This window comes from Phascolarctos cinereus, unplaced genomic scaffold (genome assembly GCF_003287225.1).
Source record: "Phascolarctos cinereus isolate Bilbo 61053 unplaced genomic scaffold, phaCin_HiC Scaffold_5;HRSCAF=322, whole genome shotgun sequence".
Classification (NCBI taxonomy): Eukaryota; Metazoa; Chordata; class Mammalia; order Diprotodontia; family Phascolarctidae; genus Phascolarctos; species Phascolarctos cinereus.
The window spans coordinates 36,816,269-36,841,830 of NW_027555958.1; the positions used below are offsets into that span (position 1 = coordinate 36,816,269).

At 40.1% G+C, this 25,562-nt stretch overlaps 2 protein-coding genes across 5 annotated transcripts in view; one reads left to right on the forward strand and one right to left on the reverse strand.

Moving 5' to 3' along the window:
- The window catches only part of SUZ12 (SUZ12 polycomb repressive complex 2 subunit), a 37,934-nt gene extending 35,367 nt beyond the window's left edge, over positions 1 to 2,567 (forward strand). Inside the window, exon 16 of the mRNA XM_020963260.2 lies at positions 265 to 2,567. Coding sequence (XP_020818919.1) covers positions 265 to 610 — 346 coding nt within the window. The 3' untranslated portion in view covers positions 611 to 2,567. The remainder of the gene's footprint in view (positions 1 to 264) is intronic.
- The window catches only part of CRLF3 (cytokine receptor like factor 3), a 75,676-nt gene that overhangs the window by 26,720 nt on the left and 23,394 nt on the right, over positions 1 to 25,562 (reverse strand). For 3 of the 4 annotated variants that reach the window (XM_020963262.2, XM_020963263.2, XM_078154820.1), the window contains exons 6-7: positions 25,281 to 25,413; positions 11,014 to 11,126 (exon numbers count right to left, since the gene is read on the reverse strand). In XM_020963262.2, coding sequence (XP_020818921.1) covers positions 11,014 to 11,126; positions 25,281 to 25,413 — 246 coding nt within the window. Of the gene's footprint in view, positions 1 to 7,989; positions 9,691 to 11,013; positions 11,127 to 25,280; positions 25,414 to 25,562 lie in introns of those variants that run through there. The other variant, XM_020963261.2, reaches the window with a different exon arrangement.

The following is a 25,562-nucleotide window of genomic DNA, read 5'->3' on the forward strand; positions in this document are numbered from 1 at the left end:
TCTCCCTCTCCCCCTCCCCCTCTGCCGTCTCCCTCGGCAGTAGGGTTAGGTGACCTGCCCGGGGTCTACAATATTTCTATAAATATTGGCGAGATTTAATCAACGCAAAATCTAAGTAGTACAAAAACATGGCTATTTTAACAGCTGAAATAGTCTTATTGACGAATGTTTTCTAAAGAATTCACAAATGGCATTGATAGCTAGCCTTGATGATTGGACTCTGTGATACCTTGTTGATGTGTGTGTTGTTCTTATGTCACACAGGTTTATTGCTGACAATCAAATGAATCATGCCTGTATGCTGTTTGTAGAGAATTATGGACAGAAAATCATTAAGAAGAATCTCTGTCGAAACTTCATGCTTCACCTGGTCAGCATGCATGACTTTAATCTCATTAGCATAATGTCAATAGACAAAGCAGTTACAAAGCTCCGTGAAATGCAGCAGAAATTAGACAAAGGAGAAGCTGCTCTCCCTGCCAATGAAGAGTCAACTGAAGAGCAAAATGGGACCTCCAACGGATATAGTGACATTAACCCGAGGGAGAGGATTTCAGACACTGATACAGTCTCAGGGGTTTCAAAACAGAGTAAGAAACAAAAACTCTGAAAGGCAATGCTAATCCCGTGTGATGGACAAACACTGAAAACCATTCTGGGGAATACACTCTTGGAAGAGCTTCTCTTTTATTTTGTAAATCTTAGGTTCCAACCAGGCACTGTTAGATGAAGTAAATGATTTCAACAAAGACACTGTATCAGGGTTCACTTGGCTTCATTATGCAAGTAATACGTGTATATCAGTTGTAGTGATGTCATTGCAATATTCTCCAGTTTGAGCATGAAGAGCAATACTTCATAAAAAGCTTTTTTGTAACTTGAGCAATTAATGTCTTATGAAATCTATTGAATTGATAATATAAAAAACTTAACATATATATAAATTATAAATTTTTGCATTTGTGACTTGTTTTCCTACTTTGTAATTGTGAGACATTGGGGTGGGAATTGGAATATAATTCACTTTTTAAGCAATTTAGACATCCAATTAAATTTTGGTGAAATTATGCAAATTACTATTTTCAGTCCGACCTTGATCCTTGCTTCTTGAAATCATTTATCAATTTTGAATGAAGAGTCACAAATTTGGATATAGCTGTACATCAAACGGATTCGGTTACACTTTTCCAAAAGATAAGCTAGCACTTCTTTGACTTGTGCCTGTTTGGGAAGATCTTGGACTTTTCACCTTTGATAACACAAGCTACCAGACAGAGTTGTTTGGTTTTGTTTCTGGCAGTGTGTTTTTATGTGGATGATTCTGATGCATTGCTCACCCAGTGTATTCTTTTAAACTTGAACATTTTGCTATATTTCTTTTAAAATTAAGTAACTACACATTGAAAATTCTGGTGTCCACATCTTCTCATTAGCTTTGTATCATACATAGCATACTGAGTGAAGAATTTTCAGATGATAATTTTAAAAAGGGGAGGAACTCCCTTTGAGCTTGGGCAGAGGAACTGTTCCTCACGTGAGTGTGCTACCCCAGCAGGACCCTCACTCCATACAAGTTCATCTGAACAGTCCTGAGCAGTTTCACCTTTTAGTTGCACACATTTACAGTTGAATTTTCTCTAGTGGGAAGTTGTTTCACTACTGGCACAATGTCAGCACCAATGAGTTTTTATTCCAACTCCAAGCACTGTGGTTGAGAGACATCACCTCAATTTTTTATTATCCTTAAGATATTGCATTTTCATATTCTTTATTTATAAAGGAACAATGCTGCTGTAAATACAGGTATTTTTAATTTTTTATTTCATTCCTCCACCATCAGATGCAGTTCCCTATTTTGTTTAGTGAAGGGATATATAAGCTTTCTAATGGTGTCTTCAGAAATTTATAAAATGTAAATACTGATTTGACCGATCTTTAAGATGTGTTTAACTGTGAGACTATTTAACTAATGGTGTGGATGTGATTTGTCATCCAGTATTAAGTTCTTAGTCACTGATTTTTGTGTAAAAATAGGAAAGAGGGAAACTGCAGCTTTCATTACAGACTCCTTGAGTTGTCAGCTCTCCAGTGAGGAGTTCTCATAGCTCAAATTATGCCTCCGGGTAGTGGATCTCAAGCATTTCTCTCTGGCTTTAATTTGCTAAAGCTGTGCACATATGTAAAAAAATAGATTATTTTAGGGGAGATGTAGGTCTAGAATTATTGCTTATGTCATTTCTTAAGCAGTTATGCTCTTAATGCTTAAAAGAAGGCTAGCATTGTTTGCACAAAAGTTGGTGATCCCCCCAAAAAATAGTAATGAAATTACTTCTGTTGAGTAAACTTTTTATGTCATCTTATAATAAAAGCTGAAAAAATCCCTTTGTTTCTATTTATAAAAAGATGCCTTTTCTATATGTACCCTTGATAAGAGATTTTGAAGAAATCATGTAAGCTGGTCAAGCATTTGAATGGTACAGTAGATGTGTTTTTAAAAAATGGGAAAAAAAAGTTCGGTTGTTGAAATGGACCTTTGTTTTTACATTAAATGTTTATTTGAAATCAAATGATTTTGTACATAAAGTTCAATAATATAAAAGCTGTATTCTCTTTTTTATTTCTGTATGAACTGTCTTAAGAAACTGCTGCTATTTCTAGCAACCAGAATCCAGTCTATGTATTCGCCACCAGGGTACAAATTCACAATCACAATTTATTCCCTTTTCTAAATAATGTTAATATTAGCTTTCTTAAGTAGATCATTTTGCTGTTTTCTTTTTGTTGTATTTAATATAGAACTTTTCCTGAAGAGGAGGAAAAGTTTTATGCTTAGAAACCAAGAAGATTTTGTAAGGATTTTATAACTTACTTTTACGTAGAAATTGGCTTTTTTTCACCTTATTAACCATAAGAAAAACTATTCTTTAATTTATTTTATTTTTTTATTCTTTCTCCCTTGGAGGCAGTCAGGCAGGGTTAAGTGACAGCTACTGTCTGAGTCCAGTCCTCCTGACTCTAGGGCTGGTGCTCTATTACCTACTGTGCCCCTGTGCTTTTCTCTGAAAGTATGTTAGTGAACTTTTCTGAAACTTTGGTTTCCCTAAGAAAAGCTGCTTTGGAAGTTACCAGAAACCTATCTTCCATGGTTTTTGCCCTATGGGGCCAAGAGGCAACTGGCTGAAGGAAGGAAGGAGCCTTGCCTTGTTGGGTTTATGCCCTTGATAGGTAGGGGACAGAAACTCTCACACAGTCTAAAGAGGGAGGTGATCATCTACTTTTTAGCTCTAAATACTGTTAGAGCAGATCAGGGAGAACGTATGAATTTTCAGTGAAGCAGTTGGGATGGAAGTCAGGTTGCCAAGGACTTGGATAGTCAGGAAATGAGTAAAGACCCATTCCATGCTTAAGTTCCCCGAGACGTAACTAGAGGAGAGTTTTGGAAGGAAAATGATCGCCACAAAAACCTATTTTTCATTGTTGGCAAATATGTTTGAGGTGACTCGTAGGTTTTACGGTACTGAGCTACCAATTTTTTTTTTTCACATCTGAGAAAACTTCCCCACTTTCTCCAAACATTTAGACCCTTTCTAAAAGCTAAAGAAAACTGCCACTCGAATCAATGGTACTCATCGTTTCCACGTTGGTTTGGACTTTAGCCATGGCCATTTTTAATTCTAGAAACAGGTACTGGTTAATACTCTTCCAACCATTATTCCACAGTACCTTTTTATAAGCTTGGACTCTTTAGACTGATTTTGAGAAAGTACTTTGAGAGAAAGTGTTGACCGTGGCATAAGGCACACACTGGAGTCCCACTTGACATTAGCAAAGTGAACCTTAGCAAGTCACAACCTCAGTCACCTCAAATGAAAAATGGGAATAACTGCTTATAACTACCTACTTCACAGGATGGATGTGATAAAACACTTGCAAATCTCACAGCCCTAGGTAAATATGATTTATTCCTGCAGGGGGCTACAGAGGTTAAGGACATGAATTTAAATAACTTTGAAGCTTTTATGCTGCTTTATGAATTACATTTTTAACACTAAATTTTATCTTTAAATTTTAAGTTTTCAGTTACTCCACACAGAATATATGTTTGGTTATTTCTTTTAACCTAAAAATCTGGAAGACTCAGCTCTAAAGAAAAGATCTTTGACTTTTCAAGACTTCCCCTTCATCAAAGAGAGGAATTGCATTTTGGAATTACCCTGGTCCTATTCCTTTTGTCTTTTTAGGTTTTTACCTGTTAAATCTTAAACACCCCTGAAATTCAGTGATTTAGTGTTCTGATTGCTCTCAAACTGACAGCAACTTTTCAGTTCTGATTGTTTTTTTTAAATACAACTTATGGTTGGGGAGGTTTGTTTTTTTTACATAAAAACTCAAATTATCTGTTAAATTTTCAAAGTCTTTTAGGGTTTTTGAAAATTCATTATCTGTAGAAGAGCCTAAGCAGATAATTATGAGGTACATGGCCTATGTTCCTTAATTTGTAAATGTGCCAATTTCTAAATCCTCCCTGTAAAAGTTGGCTGTGATCATTATTGCTTGCTAAGTGATTTATGTACTTAACTTGGCAACATGTATTTTTTTTTCTTTGGGCCACTAGGTGGTACAGTGAATAGAGTACTAGGCCTGGAGTCTAGAAGATTTCTCTTCTGGAGTTCAAATGGGGCCTCAGAGCTGGAGAAGGAAATGGCAAACTACTCTAGCATCTTTGCCAACAAAACCCCAAATGGGGTCATGGAGAGTCAGACATAGTAACATTTTTTCTTATCAATTCAGCACATTTAATTCAATGTGAATTTATTTTATTTTTTATTTCAACTAGGCAATGAATGGGGTTAAGTGACTTGCCCAGGGTCACACAGCTAGTTAGTGTTAAGTGTCTGAGGCCAGATTTGAACTTGGATCCTCCTAACTCCAGGGCTGGTGCTCTATCCACTGTGCCACCTAGCTACACCTTAATGTGTATTTATTAAGCACCTATAAATACGTAAGATTTGTGATTTAAAAAAATGGAGGATTAGAACATTTACATAAGTACAAGATACCATTTAAGAGAGTTTTACAACCCGAGAGTAGTAAGAAATGGTTCCTAACAGGCTACGCCGGAGCTGAACTTGTTATAAGAAGCAGAGCTGGCTGTAATGTAAGCATGTGTGAAGGGTGGTAACATGGAATAAGCATGGAAAGATATGCTGCTGTCAGACTGAAGGCCTTGGAATCCCAACCTCAGGATTTTTTAGCCTGGTGGCAATAGTAAGGACAGCCCTCGGCTGTAAGACTTTTGGCAACTGTCGGAAGGAGAGATAACATTAGAAAGGTAGGGTTCTTAGGAAGAAGAGAAGGGGACAGATGCAAAAAATGTGGCAATTGTATTGGCAAAGCATTGCAACTGACAGGATTTGTGGGGTAAGACAATGACGAACTGAGATTGACTCTAGGACTGTAAGTCTCAGTGACTAGGTTTATGGTGTCTTCAACAAGAGGAGATGGGTGATTAGGGGAAGATAATGAGTTTCATGGTGGCCTACTGATTTTGACATGCGTACAGGATATCCCAGTAGAGATGCCTAGAGGGCAGTAATGGACTGGAGCTCCAAGGAGAGATTAGGGAGAGATGTATAAATTTGAGAATTGGATAACAGAATAGACAAGGATATGGGTAAGATCATCAAAAGTGCAGAAAGGGGAAAGAGAAAGATCCGAGACAACCCTCAGGGCCAAAACAAGGAGAACAAAGAATCCAGGGAAGGTTGATGATAAGAAGGAGGAAATTTTCACACAAAGAGCAAGTGAGGGAGGGGGTGATCAAAACTGTCAAAAGCTAGTCAAAGAGGACTGAGAAGCTTCATCAACGCATCTATCAGTAATCCTAGAGAGGAGTAGTATGATCAGAGCCAGATTATAAATGAGAGGGTGCGAGATGAGAAATAGATGCAATGAACTGCTTTTGCTAGGAATTTGGCTACAAAAAGCATCGTAGGATCATATAGATTGAGGCGGTAAAAGAGCACAACAAAATGTAAAGGATGGTGGAATTCCAGGCATGTTTATAAGGCAATGGAGGAGTTTTAAGGAGGTAGATTGCAGATGGGGCAAGAAGACATCTTTAACATTGACAGGAGCAAAGAAAAGGAATAGGGATGGTGTGAAGATTCTTGGCTAGAACAGGGAAGAAGAGTGAACTCTGGACAAATGGACTTACTTTTTCAGCAATGAAAGAAGTGAAGTTCTCTGCTGACAAAAAAGGAAGCAGCTTGAGAAAAGTTAATATGGAACAACTGTTGTAGGAAACAGGACAGTCAATCAGGGAAGGAAAAAAAGGACTTGCCGGCAGCAGTGAGAACACAGTAAACACCAAAGACCGATCTGTAGTGAACCCAGTCCACACTGCAGCCTTCATCCGGGAGGTTAGCAGCACAGATCTTGGGTTCTTCCCTTGTTTAGGTACAAGGACTCTATTCCACCAGTATCTCCAGTTTGGCCTCAAGGTTCGTTATTAATGCCTTCAGGATATCTGTAATCCTGAGATTACTGCCGGGAAGATCTTTGTTCCCGGGGGTTCACTTGGGTCTCTGTTTTCCAATAGTTTGCATAATTGAGTGATTTTTCAAGCTTCTATTTCCAGTTGAGTTTTGTGCAATTCCCATTTCTCTTGTTCATTGCTTCTAGATGAACTTACTAAGGTTTCCTATTGTGTTCTCTATATCGGTCATTTTCTTCACCTTTTTTTTTTTTTTGGTGAGGCAGTTGGGATTAAATGACTTGCCCAAGGTTACATAGCTAGTGAGTGTTATGTGTCTGAGGCCACATCTGAACTCAGGTCCTCCTGATTCCAGGGCCGGTGCTCTATCCACTGCGCCACCTAGCTGCCCCTTTTCCTTTCTTTTTAATGTCTTAACTCATATGATCATCCAGTATATTAGCTGTCCCTCCCAGCTTTGAAAGAAATATCAATACATAGGAGGAACAGAAGTATCAATTTCTACTTGATGTTAGTCTCTTGCTTTTCTGAACGCTGGCAGTTTGCGTTCATTATCTTTCATTGTATGCATTTGGGGAGGTCTGTCAGGATCTGCCTGCATAGTTTCTCTTCTCTCTCTATTGCTTCTAATGTTTTATTTTATTCAATTGTTCTACAATGTTTTTATTTGTACTGACACTTTCCTTTGCCCATTTAAAAATATTAGTTTGGGGTGCAGCTAGGTGGTGCAGTGGATAGAGCACCGGCCCTGACGTCTGGAAGACCTGAGTTCAAATACTTACTAGCTTAGCTGTGTGACCCTGGGCAAGTCACTTAACTCCACTGGCCTCAAAAAAACAAACAAAAATATTAGTTTGTCTTTTCTTGATTTAAGCTGAGGTTTTTTCTTTCTCTTTTCCTTGTTGGTGAGGCGTCTGCGAAACCCAACACTGGATTTATTCCTGAATTTTACTTCAGCAGAGCTTAAAGTAAGCTCAAGACTGAACTGTGTTGCCAGTCACAATTGGCTCATTAATTACAGAACCTGTAAACCAGTTTTCTTTGGCAGATCTGTTTATACTAGACTTCTTAGATAAGTCCAGTTACCATTTCAAACTGATTCATTAGCAGTATTGTTTTAAGCAACACTGGTTCATAATTTGAGTAAAAATTAGTATTTGGCTTACTTTTTAGAATTCAAAGTAGTTTGGGTTAAGGCTCTACTGGAGAAACACAGTTTTTACTTAAATAGAAGAGTAAGGCTATATTTGTTAAATGATTGAAATGAGACAAATGAATCTTGCTGAAAATGAACTTTGGCATTTTCCTTCTGTTATAATAGGTTTTTAAAAAAAGACTTAATAACATCTATCCCACCACCTCCTGCCTCCACCAAAAAAAGCATAAATTTCATTTAAAGAATGGGTCTTATGTTTTTGCTTAAATGGTACAAGAAACAGGTTTACTAAGTCTCCTGCAAAAAAGAGAGAGAGAGAGAGAGAGAGAGATGCACATGTGTTTTGTACTTTATTTTATTCAGTTCAGCACTAATACATCAGGCATTTACATCTGCCATATTTCATCTGCCACATCCTTTTAATTATATCACAAACCAAAATGAAAGACTGCTAATATATAAAAAATCAAAGGGACAATGTCATGATTGTCAAACAGGGAACTGAATCCCAAAATAAATTATCTTACAAAAATATCAAACTTGTTTTTTCAAACATGTTCCTACCGATAAAAAAATTCACATTAGATTTTTTTGTAAGTTGGTACAGCTCGTTAAGACCATCCTTTTAACATAGTAGGGCCTTAAAATAAATATTTTACACAAATGTAAAATTATCTCAAAAATCAAGTATCATCTTATGTTTGGTTGGTCCTTAAAGGACAAACAAGCTGATAAACTGTCCTAGAGATCATGTGCCGTATACACATGTGCACACACGTACACCAATCTATGTAATGTGGCTAACACTGCATGGACTACTTCTGTGAGTAGTTTTACCCTGTGAGCATCCTCTAGATCAGGGGTGGGGAACCTGAGGCCTCAAGGCCACATGTGGCCCTCTAGGTCCTCAACTGTGTCCCTCTGAGTCCGGTGGCCTTGAGGCCAAAGGTTCCCCTCCCCTGCTCTAGAATATGTTAAACTTCACTACAAAGTTTGAGCAAAAGAAAATACTTTGGTTAGATTACTAAAGGCTTTTTTGCTTCAGGCACAAAAAAACACAGAAAGTCAAATGCTTTGAAGATTTAAGTATTATTATTGAATGCAAAAATTCAATACTGCTATCAAATTCCCTGAACATACAAGGCACACTGGTGAAGAAGGGCTAATCTAATGAAAGATAGCAAACAAGACTTTGATTTCTAGTTGGATCTTTTTTTTTTTGTTATAAATTAAAATCTATATAGGAAGAGAGGGCAGACATTGTAAAAAAAGAAAACTGGAATGTTCCACATTTGCAATTCATAAGAGCCCTAACAGACAATGTAGAACTTACATTCCATCTATGTTGTTAATATACTACAACTGCATCATGTCTGAAAGCTTTCTATAAAACTTTGGTCTCAAAATAGGCAGATTTAATTGTAAGGGCATGCAAATGTAGTTCTTCCATCAAAACAACCAAAATTAATAAGCAGTGAAAGGTTTCAGGACAGGCTGTGTAAAGAACTCCCCACCTACTCCCCTCCTCCACATTTTCTTCTGACAAATTCATTTAAATTTTATCATAATGTGATATTTGTTTACCACATACTTGGAAATAAACTTGACTACATTATGCTTTTGTCCAAAAACTGCCTATGTTTTTAAATGAATCCTGTTAGAAACGCATTCAATTTCTAAATTGCCTACGTGAGAGATGAGTCCAGCTTCGTCACTTAGTTAAACGTGGCTGAGGATATCTCTGCCAAAAACCTCCCACCTAATAGTAATTAATCACAAGGCTAAAACACTAACACTTTCCAACCAGGGTAAAAAAACGAACATCCAAAGTAAAGAGAAACACATGACTGGTCAAGTAGCCAGTCAAAAACCACTTCCCTATTACTAGAGCTAATAGTTACTCTCAGCTTAGAGCTCCCAGCATCACTGTTAGGAGCGGTGATCAGGGTCACTGCTTCCATGTCAAACGTGACAGTAGAGCCAGAGGTAACTGCTGGCAGCTGATTGGTCATCTCCTTCCCATTGACAAAAACGGCACCTGCAAGAGCCAGAACGTCACTCGCACGTGTACAGCGAAGCTGAACGAAGAGGAGCCATTCAAACCATGATTCTACAACCAACCAAGGTTTCACTCTGGCTAAGTTAAGAATATTAGTTTTTTGTGTGTGTGTGTGTGTGTGTGTGTGTGTGTGTGTGTGTGTGTGTGTGTGTGTATGTATATATATATATATACAGAGAGAGAGAGAGAGAGTTAAGTGACTTGCCCAGAGTCACACAGCTAGTGAGAGTTATGTGTCTGAGGCCGGATTTGAACTCAGGTCCTCCTGACTTCAGGGCCGGTGCTCTATCCACTGTGGCACCTACCTGCCCCTGAATATTAGTTATATTAACAAACTCTGTGGCTTAAACGGTTTAGAATCTCGGTCTTTCGGAGATCATAACTAAATGATTTGTTGCCAGTACAAGGAAAGACACCGATGACACAGAAACACGAACTAGTCAAAAACTGACTCGTCCAATGGTATCATCGTGTTGTAATTGAACAATGGACTGGGAATCAGGAAGGGTCCTCGGAGAGACTGTCTAGGTTGAGAGTTCTTAACCTTTCCTGGGTTGTGGACCTCGCTGGCATTCTGGTGAGGTATATGGACCCCATCCCTCCTTCTCAGAATGCTTTGTTTTTCAGGCAACTGGGGTTAAGTGACTTGCCCAGGGTCACACAGCTAGTAAGTGTCAAGTGTTTGGTCTGAGGCCAGATTTGAACTCAGGTCCTCCTGACTTCAGAGCCGGTGCTCTAACCACTGCACCACTTAGCTGCCCCACAGAATGTTTTTAAATGCATAAAATATGTAGGATTACGAAAGAAAGGAATCACACTGAAATAGTTATTTTAAAAACCAAACACATTCACAGACCCTGGTTAAGAACCCTTGATCTAGGTCCAATCCCCTTATTTTACAGACAGAAAAAAATGGAGGTCCCAGCATCACAGAACTAGTTAAGTGGTGGTGAAGATCTAAACCCAGACATTTGGCCTCAAATTTCCATTTTATTGCATTGATTCCCTGACCTGGGTTAATCTTGTTCAGCCATGAACTAGGAGTGTGACATTAGCCAAGCTGTCCCATTCCCCTCATCTGTAAAATTAAGATTGACATCCTATCTGTAAAGCTGGAGGTGAAAGAAACTGTAATGTCTCTTGTCACAGTAATATATACACATGTATGTATGTATGTGTGTATGCATGTATGCACAGATGGAGATCAGGAAGACCTTAACTACCTCTTACTAGACAGGCCTTGTATAAGAATATCTTATTGAGTGTCTTATGCAGACATTTAAAAACAAAGTTAGTTCTTACCATTTGTACCAATACACACTGCTTGATCTCGCTGCAGAGAGTCGTAGCCATTCTGCTTTTCCACACAAACTCCTATGCTGTCTCGCCTATCTGGCTGGCCCACAGTTTCCACTCTGCATGAGAAGGGTAAAAGTTGATTAAAAAAACCCCAAAACAACCTCTAATCTGGTTACCCACCGGGCTCTGATTCTAGAACCTGCAGAACAATCCTGGGGGGCTTCTCCTTTCTGAAGGTCCCAAATGCCTGTTTCTATTTCACACTCAGTCCCAAACTTACTACAGAAATGCAAGTTGTGGTTATCACCATGCCCAAACTTTCCCCATCAGGTTCCGTGAAGCATTTGGGCTTCCGACCTCCCGAAATGGAGCAGGTCAGCCTCTGTGTGTGTGTTAGTGCCAGACTGGCTCCCACGTTGTCTGTCACTCAGCTTCATAATTGACAACTGGCCTAAGAGTGAAGCAACATTTCAGTCCCCAGGATCATTCCTGCACATTTCAGGAAGGTACATCTGTACTTGGGAGTGGAAAGATTAACATGAAATGGTAGGTTACCCTGAGAAGGGTTTTGTTAACAGGATGGCACTTTACCACCCAAGGTTCTTCCTTAGAGTAACAGATAATGAGAGGGAGGGGTGTAATCTAAGAATCAAATCATGTTTCAGAGAGGGTTTTCTTCATCCAAGTCAACAGTTTAACTAAGATATTTGGGGGAGAGGGTGTTTCTATTTTAGATGTCTGAGGATATTAGAAGGAATCTAATATTTCCAAGCAGAATCATAAAACCCCAAATTAGCAAAATCTGTAAAAACAATTCTCAAAATAGTGATAAGGGGAACAAAGTTCTGTAGTCATAGGCATGTACAAATTCATCAGTACCTAGTATGTTTGTTTGAGAATTGCTTCTCTTTGAACAGAAACACAATATGTCTACAGGACAATCTGAAACCAAAGTAGCCGAATTTCCTTTAAATGTTTTAGTATGAAGATAGAAGCATTTTACTCAATCTTGCTTTATTTGAATTTGCATTTGTATGAGTTTCCAAAAATTTTTTTGGGGGCAGTGGGGTGAGGCAATGGGGTTAAGTGACTTGCCCAGGGTCACACAGCTAGTTAAGTGTCAAGTATCTGAGGTAGGAGTCAGACTCAGATCTTCCTGACTTCAGGGCCAGTGTTCTTATCTATTGCGCCACTTAGCTGCCCCTAAAATACAATTTTATTTTAAAGTAAAAAACTAATGTTTCTAAAACGCAGAACTTCTGAAAATAAATCAATAGGATGTTATTTTGACAAAAGATAGAGAAATTCCAAAAGACACTTTACAAAGCTCATATAACATAACAGAAGTGACTAGGACTTTGGACAAGGAGTGATAAGGACTTTGCAAACTCTCTAGATCTGGGGTGGGAACCTGCAGCCTTGAGGTCACATGTGGCCCTCTAGGTCCTCAAGTGTGCACCGGCCATCAGATGTGCCCAGTCTTCTTGCTTCTCCATTTGATCTTAACTGCACTGTGCATCCCTTTGGTAGGTTATCCTTCCCGCCTTCTTTCTTTACCTGTATCACTCTATAAAACATTTCCCAGATTTCTCTAAATGATTCTTCACACTTGTCCTTTTTATACCACAACAATCTCTGACTTGTAAAACTTCTCAGTATCAAATGGAATGATGTATGTAAAGCATTTTGCAAACCTAAAGCCCTTCATCAATGCCATTCCCCCAACTTTTGGGCACATAACTTTGTTTCCAGCTTTTTGTTAGAAATAACGCTGCTGTCCAGATTTTTATTCTCAGAGGTCTTCTCTTGCCATCAACAACTGCCTTTGAGGGGCAGCTAGGTGGCACAGTGGATAGAGCACTGGCCCTGGATTCAGGGGGACCTGAGTTCAAATCCAGCATCAGACACATAACACTTACTATATGACCTTGGGCAAGTCACTTAACCACACTGCCTAGGGGGGAAAAAACAAACAAAAAAAACCCGCCTTTGGATATTATTCTAGAAATGAGATCTCTGAGTCAAAAGACATTAACAATTCAGTGATTTTTCTTGCATAAATCTAAATTGTTTTCTTGAAAGTTTGAACCAGTTCATAGTCTACTGTCTTCCCACTGCTTGTCCAATAATGAAGTTTCCCCATCTTTTCTAACTTGATGGACGTGAGATAGTACCTCAGTTATTTTAATTTGTATTTCTCAGATTACTAATTTTGAACACTTTTCAGGGAATATTTATTTTGAAAACTATTCGTGTCCTTTGGTCATTTGTCTAATACTCCTAATTGTGCACATATTTGTGTTAATTCCTTATATATTTTGTATTTTGTATTTTTTTGTTAGAGACAGTAACTGGGGAAAAATCTTTTAATTGAATAGTTTTTCCAATTCTAGCTGATTTAATCCTATTTATACAAAAACTTTCAAATTTCATATAATTCAGGTTAATTATTTTCTCCACAATAATCTCGTCTATATCTTGTCTGGTTTTTGCCCTATCCATAACAGTGAAAACTATAACCATAACCTCCCACTCTCCTAATTTTTAGGCAGCATATAACCTTTCATGAGCAGTTGGTGGCACAGCAGATATAGCACCAGCCTGAAGTAAGGAGGACCTGAGTTCAAATCCGGTCTCAGACCAGACACCTGACACTTACTAGCTTTGTGACCCTGGGCAAGTCACTTATCCCCAACTGCCTCATCTAAAAAATTTAAATCTAGCCCTCATTAGGCAGCTAGGTGGTACAGTGGATAGAGTGCCAGGCCTGCAGTCAGGAAGACTCATCTTTGTGAGTTCAAATTTGGCCTTAGACACTTACTAGTTGTGTGACCCTGGGCAAGTCACTTAATCCTGTTTGCCTCAGTTTCCTCACCTGTAACATGAGCTGGAGAAGGAAATGGCAAATTGCTCCAGTATCTTTGCCAAGAAAACCCCCGATGGGTTCACTTGAATAGCAGTCAGAGACAAGGAAAAAATCTTTGTATCCATTGCTTTTCAGCTAGCCTCTATTTCACGTAAAATAGAACAGCGGGCCTAACTATCTCAAACTACAATGATATATCAACAAGTTTCCTGAAAGCAAGTTCCTACTTTCAAGAAGGTCACACAGGACACAGAAAAGGCTGCACAAATTTCTGTTCCTCTCATCACTGGGCTGATGGTGGCAGCAGCTGAGGAAGGCTGTGCCCCCAGCTTTCTCCAGCGCTAATCCCCTGGGAGCATGTCACTTCTTTTACTGTCCAGGGCCAGCTGGGCAGGAAACCCAAAAGAACGAACGGCTTGCCAAAGGAAGGTCTTAGGGACATCAGTTTCGTAGGTGGATGAAAGACAGAGGGATAAGAAGGATGAAGGGAAAGCCTGGAGGCAGGAGGAGGAGCAAGGAGGCTGCTGAGCAGGCCACAAATGAGGATTCTCACTCACTCCAAACCCGGACGGCCTTCCTTCGAATGGTCTTCTCACGTGCCCGATCGTGGTGGTCGTGTGTACTGGTCTGTTGGTTCTGCTCTTGTAGATTCCACCTCCCCATCGTGGCTTCCCCAGAGAGCTCCACTATGCCTGGAAACCCTCTCCTGCCTCTGGGAAATGCTCCCTGCCCACCTGGCTGAGCTCCGGGGCCTCCCGCAATTAGGGAGCATTCCCCTCCCCCTGGCCTTACCCGTGCACTCGTGTAAGTGTTGTTACCCTCCAGGAGGAGTCTTCGCTCCTAGAAGGCCAGGACATTTTTGTTCTGGTCACTCTATCCCAGCATCTAACTTCGCTTTGCACCCTAGAGAACTGCTTGCTGAATTGTAGGATTTTTAATCTATATCAATATTCACAAAACCAGTAAAAAAAACACAGTCAAAATTATAGACCCTTGAAAGTGAATATGAGGAACAAAGGATAAAAGAAAGGGGACCATCACATGGGTTGGATGGAATGAGGATAATACATGGCAGTATATAATAAATGGCAGGGCTGCTCAACCCGTTTTACTTCTGTTTTCTCAGAAAAGGAGAATGAATGATCTCTGGACTGCAAAGGACAGTGGGAAAATATCTTATGGTAGCTGAGACCCAAAACAGCAAGTGAGCTAGTAAGAAAGCACCTAACAAACTGCCTTTGAGTACAAGTTTCTCGGTCTGGCCAAACTACATCCCACAGAACTCAAAGAAGTGGCAGATGTGATTGCTGACCTAGTCAATGAACTTTCCAAGATTGTGAAGAACTGATAAGGTGTTACAGGACTGAAAAAGGGCCGGTGCCATCCCAATTTTCAAAAAAGGGAAGAGCGGGATGAGCAAACTTTAGGCTAGTAAACTTTATTTCTTGGCAGAATTTAAAATTATTAAAGCAATAGTTAGTGAACATCTAGACAAAAAGTCAGCATGGCTTCCCTGAGAGCAGATCAACCACCCTAACTTTACTTACTTTTTTGACAGGGTTACTAAACTAGAAAATTAGCAGAACGTTAAACAATTTACCTAAATTTTGGCAAAGCACTTAACAGCCTCTCATTCTATTCTTGTGAAATAGATGGGCAGGGATGCGCTAAAGATAACACCAGTTAAATGGGTTTCAATTGGCTGAAGGGTGAGAAGCAAAGTACAGTCTTTAGTTTTTTGATGCCAAGTTGGAAGATTTCCAGAGGACTATTCCCAAGTACTTCATTTAAAATTTTTCGGCAATGATTTGGATAAAAGCATAGATAGAAAATTTGCTGATGACCCAAAACAGAGAGCATGCTGGATAAAGGATCAGGATGCAAAATGATCCTGACAAGCTAGAATGTTGGACTCAATCTAAAAGGACAAAATTTAATAAAGATAAATGTGTTTGCAACAGGTTCAAGACAAGACCCAAATTCACATGGATAAGACAGGGCATTGCTAAACAGAAATAGTTCATGTGGAAAAGATGTGTAGGTTTTAATGGGCCACAAGCTCAACATGAATCAACAGCGTGATGTGGCAGCCAAAAATACTAATGCAGTGTGACAATTATGAAGGCAATAGTCCCCTTGGGTTCAACCACGGTCAGACCACAAATGGAGTATTGCTGTAGCGGCCACATTGGAAACAGGGCCATATTGAAAACATTCAAAGAGAGTAACAAAGCTGGTGACAAGATTACGTCAAATGAGGTTCCACTGAAGCAACTAAGGGAGAAGATGGATGGGGGACAGGACAGCTGTATGCAAGTGTTTGAAGTGCCAGAGTATGAAAGGTGGATTAAATTTGTTCTGATTGGCCCAAGAAGGCAAAACTAGGAGCAAGGAGTAGAAGTAGCAGAAGCAAATTTAGTTTGATGTAAGGAAAAACCACTTAAAACTACCCTAAAGTGAAATGAACTACTTTAAGAGCTATCATGTTTCCCTTGCCGCGAAGTCTTCAAGCAAAAGTTGGATACAGATATGCTGTAGATGTCAGGTATAGCACAGATGTCAGGCATGGTGTAGACGCCCAGGCATGGTACAGATGTCAGGTACTGTGTGAAAGGGATGTTCAGGTTTCCCGATTTTCTGATTTGTCTGGAGGAGTGGCCTCTAAACTTTCCATTGCAATATGTGAGTCTGTGAAGTCAATACTATTTTTATCCCCATCCAGACTCCTCCCCAAATTATCAATGAACACCTTTCTAAACAAATCCAGTAATGTTGAAACCATTTGGGGATGCTCTAGGGAAAACATTTTAGGGTTAAATTAGTCCTATCCAGATACATCAAGACTCAAGATCGGAACCACGCTGTATTTAATATGTTGTTAGGCTTTCTAATCCTCTGGGATTAGAAATCCCCACTGATAACAAAGGCAGGAGTTTACGATATGTAGTAAAGAAAAAACCCCTGTGGACTTCAAGCCCTGAATCTATAATCTTTTTACCATGGAAATTATTAGACAAGTAAGCCTCTATGAGCTTTAACCATACCATCCACCATATATTCAATTCTGACTAGATTTATTTACTGCTTCAAATTTTATGAATGTATTTATAAGCAAATGGTTACAGAGAATGAATACCCAGGTGCACCAAGGGGCTTAATTAAAAATGTCTTTTTTTTTGCCTCAGAATTATCAGGTCAATGAGAATAAAAACATCTTAAGATTCCTTTGGAATCATCTAGTACCAAGTGATTAGTTAAAGTTACTTATGGGGGCAGCTAGGTGGCACAGTGGATAGAGCACTGGCCCTGAAGTCAGGAGGACCAAATCTGGCCTCAGACCAAACACTTGACACTTACTAACTGTGTGACCCTGGGCAAGTCACTTAACCCCAACTGCCTAAAAAAAAAAAAATTAATTCTGACCTATAGAATTCAGGATTGGGAGAGATCACCTATTTCGTCTTAAAGATCACCTATTTCAACTCCGTCACTTTATAAAGAAAGACTACTGAGACCCCAAAATGTAAAATGATTCACAGAAAGGTAAAGAGTAGTAGGACTGGGACTGGAAGCTCAGCCCCTCTCCTACCACACCTTTTCAGGAAGAAGTGAGATATTTCCAGCAACAGAATTGTTTCTTGAAAACTGGTCAGGTCCTAGCTATTTTCTACTTTTATTATTAGGCAGCCTTCCTAATACCTCTTAAGTTTTGCTATTTACTCAAATTATAAGGCATACAAATAGTTGCAAGCCAAGAAGCAAATGATGGTCATGGATTTTCATGGAAACCCCGGGCTTATTACCTATCCTCTTCCTAGCTATTCATCTGAATATCCCCATGCCTGTGCACTGGCAGTCCTGATTCCTGGAATTCACTCCCTCTTCGCCTCTGCTTCATCTGCTCTCTTACTTGGAGATGTAAAGCATGGCCCGCTCCCCCAACTGCTGGTACCTTTCCTCTCTACCCCATCTGCTTTATTTTGTATTGCACATATCGTCTTCCTGAATAGAATGTAAGCTCCTTGAGAGCAGGAACCATTTCATTTTTGTTTTTATATCTCACTGCTCATCACAGGCACTTGAGAGATGCATGCTGACTACAGACCTTGCTCGTGGTCACATGATAAGAGGGGTCTTCTGACTCCACCTCTTATGTTTTTTCCCCATTACTCCTAATTCTGTCTCTATTATTCCCTGCTGCCCTACGATAAGCGGGAAGAAGAGAAATCAGAAGTTACGACTGAGAAGCATCCAGAGGGATGAGCTGGCTACATGATCAAACAGAGGGATTTTGTAGCACATACCCACTGTCCTCTCCCCGTCATCAAAACTAAATAAACAAACGCAGTAGAGAATGCTAAAGTGAGTTCATTTTGTAAAAGAATTGGCTTATGTCATCTGGGTTTTGTTTTCACTGGGTTAAAAACTCTTTGTCTAAACCTACCCAGCAAAACTAAGTATAATCCTTCAGAGGAAAAAAAATAAACATTTAATGAAACAGAGGACTTCCAAGCATTCCTAATGAAAAGACCAGAGCTGAACAGAAAATTTTACATTCAAACAGAAGACTCAAGAGAAGTATAAAAAAGGTAAACATGACTACTTACATTCCTATATAGGAAGACGATACATGTAACTCCTAAGAACTTCATCACTATTTAATCACTATTATCAACAATTATCACCATCACCAGGGCAGTTAGAAGGAGTCTGTATAAACAGACGGCACAGTTATGAATTGATTATGTTGGGATGATCTCCACAAAAAGAATGTAGGGGTGAGAAAGAGGGATGAAGAGGGGAGAGGTAGAACGAGGCAAATTTTTGTACATAAAGGAGGTGTGCAAGGAAGTTTTTATATCAGAGGAGAAAATGGGGAGGGAAAGAGGCAGACAATGTTTCAACCTCACTCTCACTGGAACTGGTTCAAAGAGAGAAGAACATATATAAACACTCGCTGAGGTATAAAAATCTATCTTACCCAATGGGGAGAGAGATGGGGATGGAGATAAGAGATATGAGAGGGCCGGTAAAGGGGAGGGAGGATTAGGGGAAGCAGTGGTCAGAAGCAAAACAGACTTTAGAGGAAGGACAGGATAAAAAGAGGAAGAAAAGGAAAAACAGAGGAAAATGGGATAGAGGGAAATACAGAGTTAGTAATAATAACTGTAAATGTGAATGGGGTGAGATAACCCATAGAATGAAAGCAGATAGAATGGACTGGAAACTGGAATCCAACAATATATTGTGTTCAAGAGACACACTTGGAACAGAAAAATATGCATAGTTGAAATGAAGGGCTGGAGCATTATGCTTCAGCTGAAGTAAAGAACGCAGGGGTAGCAATCATGATCTCAGACAAAGCAAAATTAAACCTATTTGAAAGGGATAATTAGGGAAACTACATTTTGCTAAAAGGTACCACAGACAATGAAGTAATATAAACAATTTAACAGCAAGTTTCTCTGATAAAGGCCTCATTTCTCAAATATATAAGGAACTGAGTCAAATTTACAAAAATAAGAGTCATTCCCCAACTGATAAATGGTCAAAGGATATGAACCTGCAGTTTTAAAGCTATCTATAGTCATAAGAAAAAATGCCCTAAATCACTGCTGATTAGAGAAATACAAATTAAAACAATTCTTAGGCACTACCTCACACCCATCAGAAATGACAAATGCTGAAGGAGATGAAGGAAAATAGGCATATTAATGAATTGCTGATAGAGTAGTGAACTGGTCCAACCATTCTGGAGAACAGTTTGGAATCATGCATACCCTTTGATCCGGCAATACTACTACTGGGCCTATACCCCAAAGAGATCAAAGAAATAGGAAAGGGACCTATGTGTACAAGGATATCTACAGCAGCTCTTTTTGTGATGGCAAAGAATTGGAAATTGAGGGGCTGTTCATCAAATGGAAAATGGCTGAACAAGCTGTGGCATGACTGTGATGTAGTGCTACTGTGCTATAAGAAACAATGAGGGGGTGGTTTCAGAAAAAACAAAAAACAAGGCAAGACCTGCGTGAACTGATGCAAAGTGAAGTGAGAAGAACGGGGAGATCACTGTAGACAGTACCAGCAATGTCGTCATGATGATCAACAAAGAAAGACTTGGCTACTCTGAACCACACAGTGAGCCAGGACAATTCCAGAGGACTCCTGATAAGAGAATGCTATCCACCTCCAGGGAGACAACTGAGTCCAGACTGAAGCACAATTTTCTCTTTCTCTCTCTCTTGCTTTTCTTCTTTTGTGATATGGCTAATAAGGAGGTATGTTTTGCATGATTTCACATGCATACCTGATATCATATTGTTTGGGGGAGGGGTAGCAGGGAGGGAGAGAATCTGAAACTCAAAATTTAAAAAGAAAAGAATGCTTTAAAATAAATAAATAATGAATTAAAAAAACAACAACTCTTTGACCCTTCCCTCTTTTGTAACCACAGTTAAGAAAAAACCTGAACTACACTGCATCTGTATGGGAGAACTCACGTTCAAAACACAAAACCTCAGCTAAGCTGCATCCTCCCAAGAGAGTGTATTCTGTCTCAAAATATGGAAGCAGTGCCAAGATTTTGAAGTCTCCACTGCTAGGACAAAACTGACTGATTAATCTTAAGCAAAATGGGCTTGAATGGGCTTGCCTTGGGAGACAACTGGTTCTCCTCTTATGAAATGCCTTCAAAGGCCAGAAGGGCTGTTTAGGGGATTTCAGAGGGTGGAGAGAGAGGGGAAGAGGAATGACATGGCCTTTCCATCCCTAAGGCTCTGAGACCCCAGCCTTGCTGCCCCCCTTCTCTTATCTCTCTTCTCTTCCTTAGAATCCTATTTGGATTTCCCTATGACTTTCATAATCGACACAGAAGATTACTAAAGCTATATTTCTACCACTAACACCCCTGGACACTGCTCGAATTTCAAATACCTGCCACACCCACACATACTGTCCTCAAACTTCAAGCTGAACATGGCTACAACCTCACTCACCTGAACCCTGGGCCCAATTTCCCGACTTAAGTTGAAGTCACTGTTCTCAAAACTCTGTGACCAGCTTTCGACTATATCTTCCTCACCCTCCAAACATCTGACAAGTTCTGTCTTCTCATGCTTCTGTCCTATCCCTTGCATTCATTTTTCTTTCCAGCCCACTATTCTTCTCTAGCCTTCATTATATTTCCTCTAATCTCCTGTGCCAGGCTTCTAGTGGACCTCACTGCTTCTGTGGTCTCTGCTGGTTCCAATTCACCTTCACACGGCCACAAGCTCTGGCTAATGTACACAGCTGATTAATTAAGCCACTCATCTCCTCAGAAACCTTCCACGGCAGCTGAAATATAAATGTAAATCTAGTGTTCCGGCATTCAAGGCCCATTACCATCAGGGGGCATCCTTTCTTCACATCATGATTTTACACGAGTCCTTTGAATACATTCTGCATTTCAGTCAAACTAGGCTGCTAGTCATTTCCTAACCTCTTCTATGCATTTGCACAGACTGACCCTCAGGGTTAGAATGTACTTTCTTTACAATTCTGCATATAAAACTCCTTCCTCCTTTCCAGGCCCAACTCAGATGTCATGTCCTCCACAAAACCTCACCTGGTTTTTCCAAACTAGACCCCCTCATGCCCCAACCTTTCACTCCTCTCTGTGTGACCATAGAGCCTTTATTTCATTCTAATTGCATTAGAGCAGTGTTCAGAGCACAGTGCTTTATCAGACTGGAAACACACTGAGGGAAAAGTAAAGTAACAGGCACTTAAGTAAATGGATGTAAAACAGGGACCATCATAGCACTTGACTGAGAGGCTGTTGTGAGGACCAGGTGAGGTCTGCCAACTTTAGAGTGCTCTATGTTAGCTCTTCTTCTTATTGAATCAGGGCCTTGCAGAGGGGAGTCAGTAATGAGTGCTAGACGCTACATCCGACCACGTACCCACCACCATCGGTTTAACTGTGACCAACAAAGACAAGTCATTCCAGCTAGCTGAACCTCCCCCCAACCCATGTAAAATGAGAGGGCTAGATAAAGCCCTTTCCCCCTCCACCACACGTTCTATTTCCGCAACTCTGGCTTATTTCCCCAGCCCTTGCCTTCTTATCAAAGGAATGAATACAGCCATCTTACCAAACCCACTTTCTCCTGAAAGCACTACCCCCCACCGCATCTGCTCCCAAACACATCCCCTCCTAATAAGGTCTAGGGACCTCTAAAAAGAAAAGACAAGCATCAGCTCTTAGATCAGACATTCAGGAACACTGTAGGTTCTCTAGGAAAATATCCATCAGCTAAGAGGATTTGTCTGATGACATGCTTTGTCAAAACACAGCTAGAAGCAGAAATGATGTAGGAAGTAAAGGGGAACATTCTAGAACACAAAGTGGGAAGGGGCTTCTCTACCCTTAAAATAATTAAATTATTAACTAAAATAAGACCAAATGTGCTGGTGAACACAAAAGTGTCATGCAGAAATGTCAAGGCAGAGGAGCAGAAAGCAAGGTTACTGTCAGGGAGGTAAAGGGGCCTGAGCTGTGTTAGGACAGCAGAGGTTTGGAGGCAGAGGAGCTGCCATGGGCAGTGTGGAAAGGGAAGGGATGAGAGTGCTGGGTTCAGAACAAGGGCCTCAAAGTTCAAATCCTAGCCTGTGTGACCTTGAGAAAGTCACTCAACCGCTGTGGGTCTCCACATCCTCATTTCTAAAACGAGAAGGCTGGATCCCAACTCCGAACCTAGCAGCAGCAGGTAGTAGATTGGGCCAGCAACGCACACTCCTCTCTTTCCAGCAGATCTGGCCTGTCCAACCCTCTTCTCCCCACCTTGACTTTCTCATCTACTGGAATGATGTTTTCTATGAGGCTTGTAATTGGTTCAAGGCATGAAAGGCACACACGACGATTAACCATTTCTTTGGCATCTGGGATATTTTCAATTAGTTTTTTCAAGTTTTAAGCACCCCTTTCCTTGGACATCCTTTTTAAGTTCAGAGAGTCAGAAAATTTTTTTTTACCCACTTAATCAGTGAACAACCTTTGCTCTTCTTCTGCAATCGTTACACTTCCTTGTAAGACATAACTAGCAGACAAAGCAGAGATGAGACTTTCAATTATCTTCTATCTGGGTGAGTGACAAAAGAGCTTTTCTCCTCCATAGGATATTTAGTTAGTGTAGATCTTCTACTACTGATAGATGCTTTTCTTAAAGTGGGCCTTCTCTTCTCAAAAGTTCAGGGCTTCTCTCTGAATTTGGTACTGAAAGCTGAAGAAAGCATGACTTTAGAAACACAGGCAGCTGCAGCTCCTGATGACATGCTTCTGAATGGTGCTTCACCTTCTTTTATACCACAGAGGGATTTATTTTGACCCGACAGAACTGGCCTTGATAATGATAACCCCCTTTTTATAAGGCTCCCTTCATACAGCAACACTGGTGGTTTCTTTCCCCTTGCTCAGGACAGAATCGACATGCTTTTTTATAGGAAGCTGAAAGACTAATTTATTCTGGAAAGAAACAGTATTGTCATATTAAGTGGAAACAGTAACATCGTTACAGCCTCAATGAGGCCATGCATTGGCTGAGGCCTTATTTTAGGAGGGATTGAAGGCTTCTTACCTGTCACGGAACTTTAGCTCTGAATTTGTGGTGGCTTTTGAGACCAACAGCTTTAATCTGGACAACGAGGACAAGGAGAGCCAAGGCCCAGAATTTGGGCCAAATGAGCATCTGGCTTCGACTTCTGTGCAACCAGATGCTGCTTCTTACTATTGACCTCAGGGCAAAAGGCCCGGCTCAGTGACACACAACTGATTTTACGGTCCTGCTCATTTAGTGACACTTTTATAGTTTCATCCCAGTTCTCAGGATAATAGGCATCAATATCTATGGTTAAATTGGTCCAGACCAGGGGTGGAGAACCTGCAGTCTCAAGGCCACACATGGCCTTCTAGGTCCTTGGGTGAGTCCAAGTTTTACAGAACAAATCCTTTTATGAAGGGGATTTGTTCTGTGGAGTTTGGATTCAGTCAAAGGGCCACACCTGAGAACCGAGAGGGCTACATGTGGCCTTTAGGCTGCAGGTTCCCCATCCTGGCACACAGTGGAGGACTGGAAAGGATCACTACCACTTTTTTCCATTGTCAGTATATTTTTTCTTGATGAGCATTTTCTTTGTCATCCACTTGAAGGTTGTTAAGTTTCGGGGCTACTGTCACTTCTTGGAGGAGGTCTCCAGACAGCTCTCCATCCCAGTTACCATTACTTTAAACATGGGCTAGAACTGACTTGAAAGCAGCCACAGACTCACAGGCATCATGGCTGGAGTCAGGGTGAGGGAAGGAAGAGCAGTGCCCTTCAGCAGCAAGCCCACACCTGGGAAACCACTGGCTGAAGCCAAACTCACAGATTCTTAAATAATGAATAAAAGGGTGGGTGAGTATACTGACGCTTTCAAAAACTCTTGACTGTTCAGTGACAACTGTAGTCTAACCCAAGCTCCATGTTTTTATCACTTTTGCTGTTGGGGGCCTTTAACTGTTAATTATAAACACCATTATGTGATTGGGAGAGGGGCATCAACGAAACAGGACATTTTGATACTTGCTAATAGTTCAAAAAACTTGGCTAGAGAAGAAGTTGATGGTTTAAAAAAAATCTCCAAATGCCACCACCCTGTCTTGTATCACAAGGAACAGAGAGCTGTGTTCATGGAAGATAGAGGGTACGTGATATAACTATTATGGGGCCATATTTGAAAATGAAACCTTATCCTCTTAGGATCTGAAATTTACAGAAGCATTTGCCTTGCTGGACTGAAATACAGCAAAACAAGACAAGACAAACCCAAAAAACAAAAGTGTAGAAATGAAAACTCAGGTAAACATTTCCTTCTCTAAATAAAGTTTCGATTTTTAAGAAGACTAATTTGGAAAAGTGACTTTGGGATTCACAAATTAGATGCCGTGAAAATGAACAAACTAAAATATATGAAAGTGACAGGGATTTGGAATATAAAAGGGATAGCTGACAGAGAGACCTAATAATTTGGTTTTGAGGGAAGAGTACAGCTAGAGACAGTAAGTTTTTATTGCTAGTCTTTTTCACACCCACATATACAACTGATACACAAAACTTGGAAGAAAACATTCTTTGACTTCCTAATCTGTAATGCTACGACTGTGTCTGCTTTTTAATACTGATGAATAACAGTCAGCACTAGTATTGATTTCACTATGAACCTACTAACTTTCCATTTAGCATCCTAAAGAAAATGCCCAAGAAACCCAGAACCAATAAACTTTCTCTAAATTTTTAGTGTCCCATTTTGGAAGTAAAGACTAAAGACATTCAAAGAAAACGCATTTCCTAAGTGTCCCACACATATTCCAGCATCTACTTGCCTGAAGGTTAATGTCTGCCCACAGAAATAGGTTGGAGCACTGGAGTAGAGAACCCCTGTGGCCTGGGAATCGTTCCGGAGCGCTATATTTCTTCGGCTGCTCAAGCTGTATCCCTCGAAGCCAGCTGTCCACTCTTTTTGGAAGCAAAAATATGAAAAATTGATAGAATCATACCTTTACTGTACACATCTGAGATAAAGGTAAGGACGGACAAGAATCATTATTCTAGATCATACATGATCAATATACATGCTATAATTTGACAGTTATTCTCACAAGTCT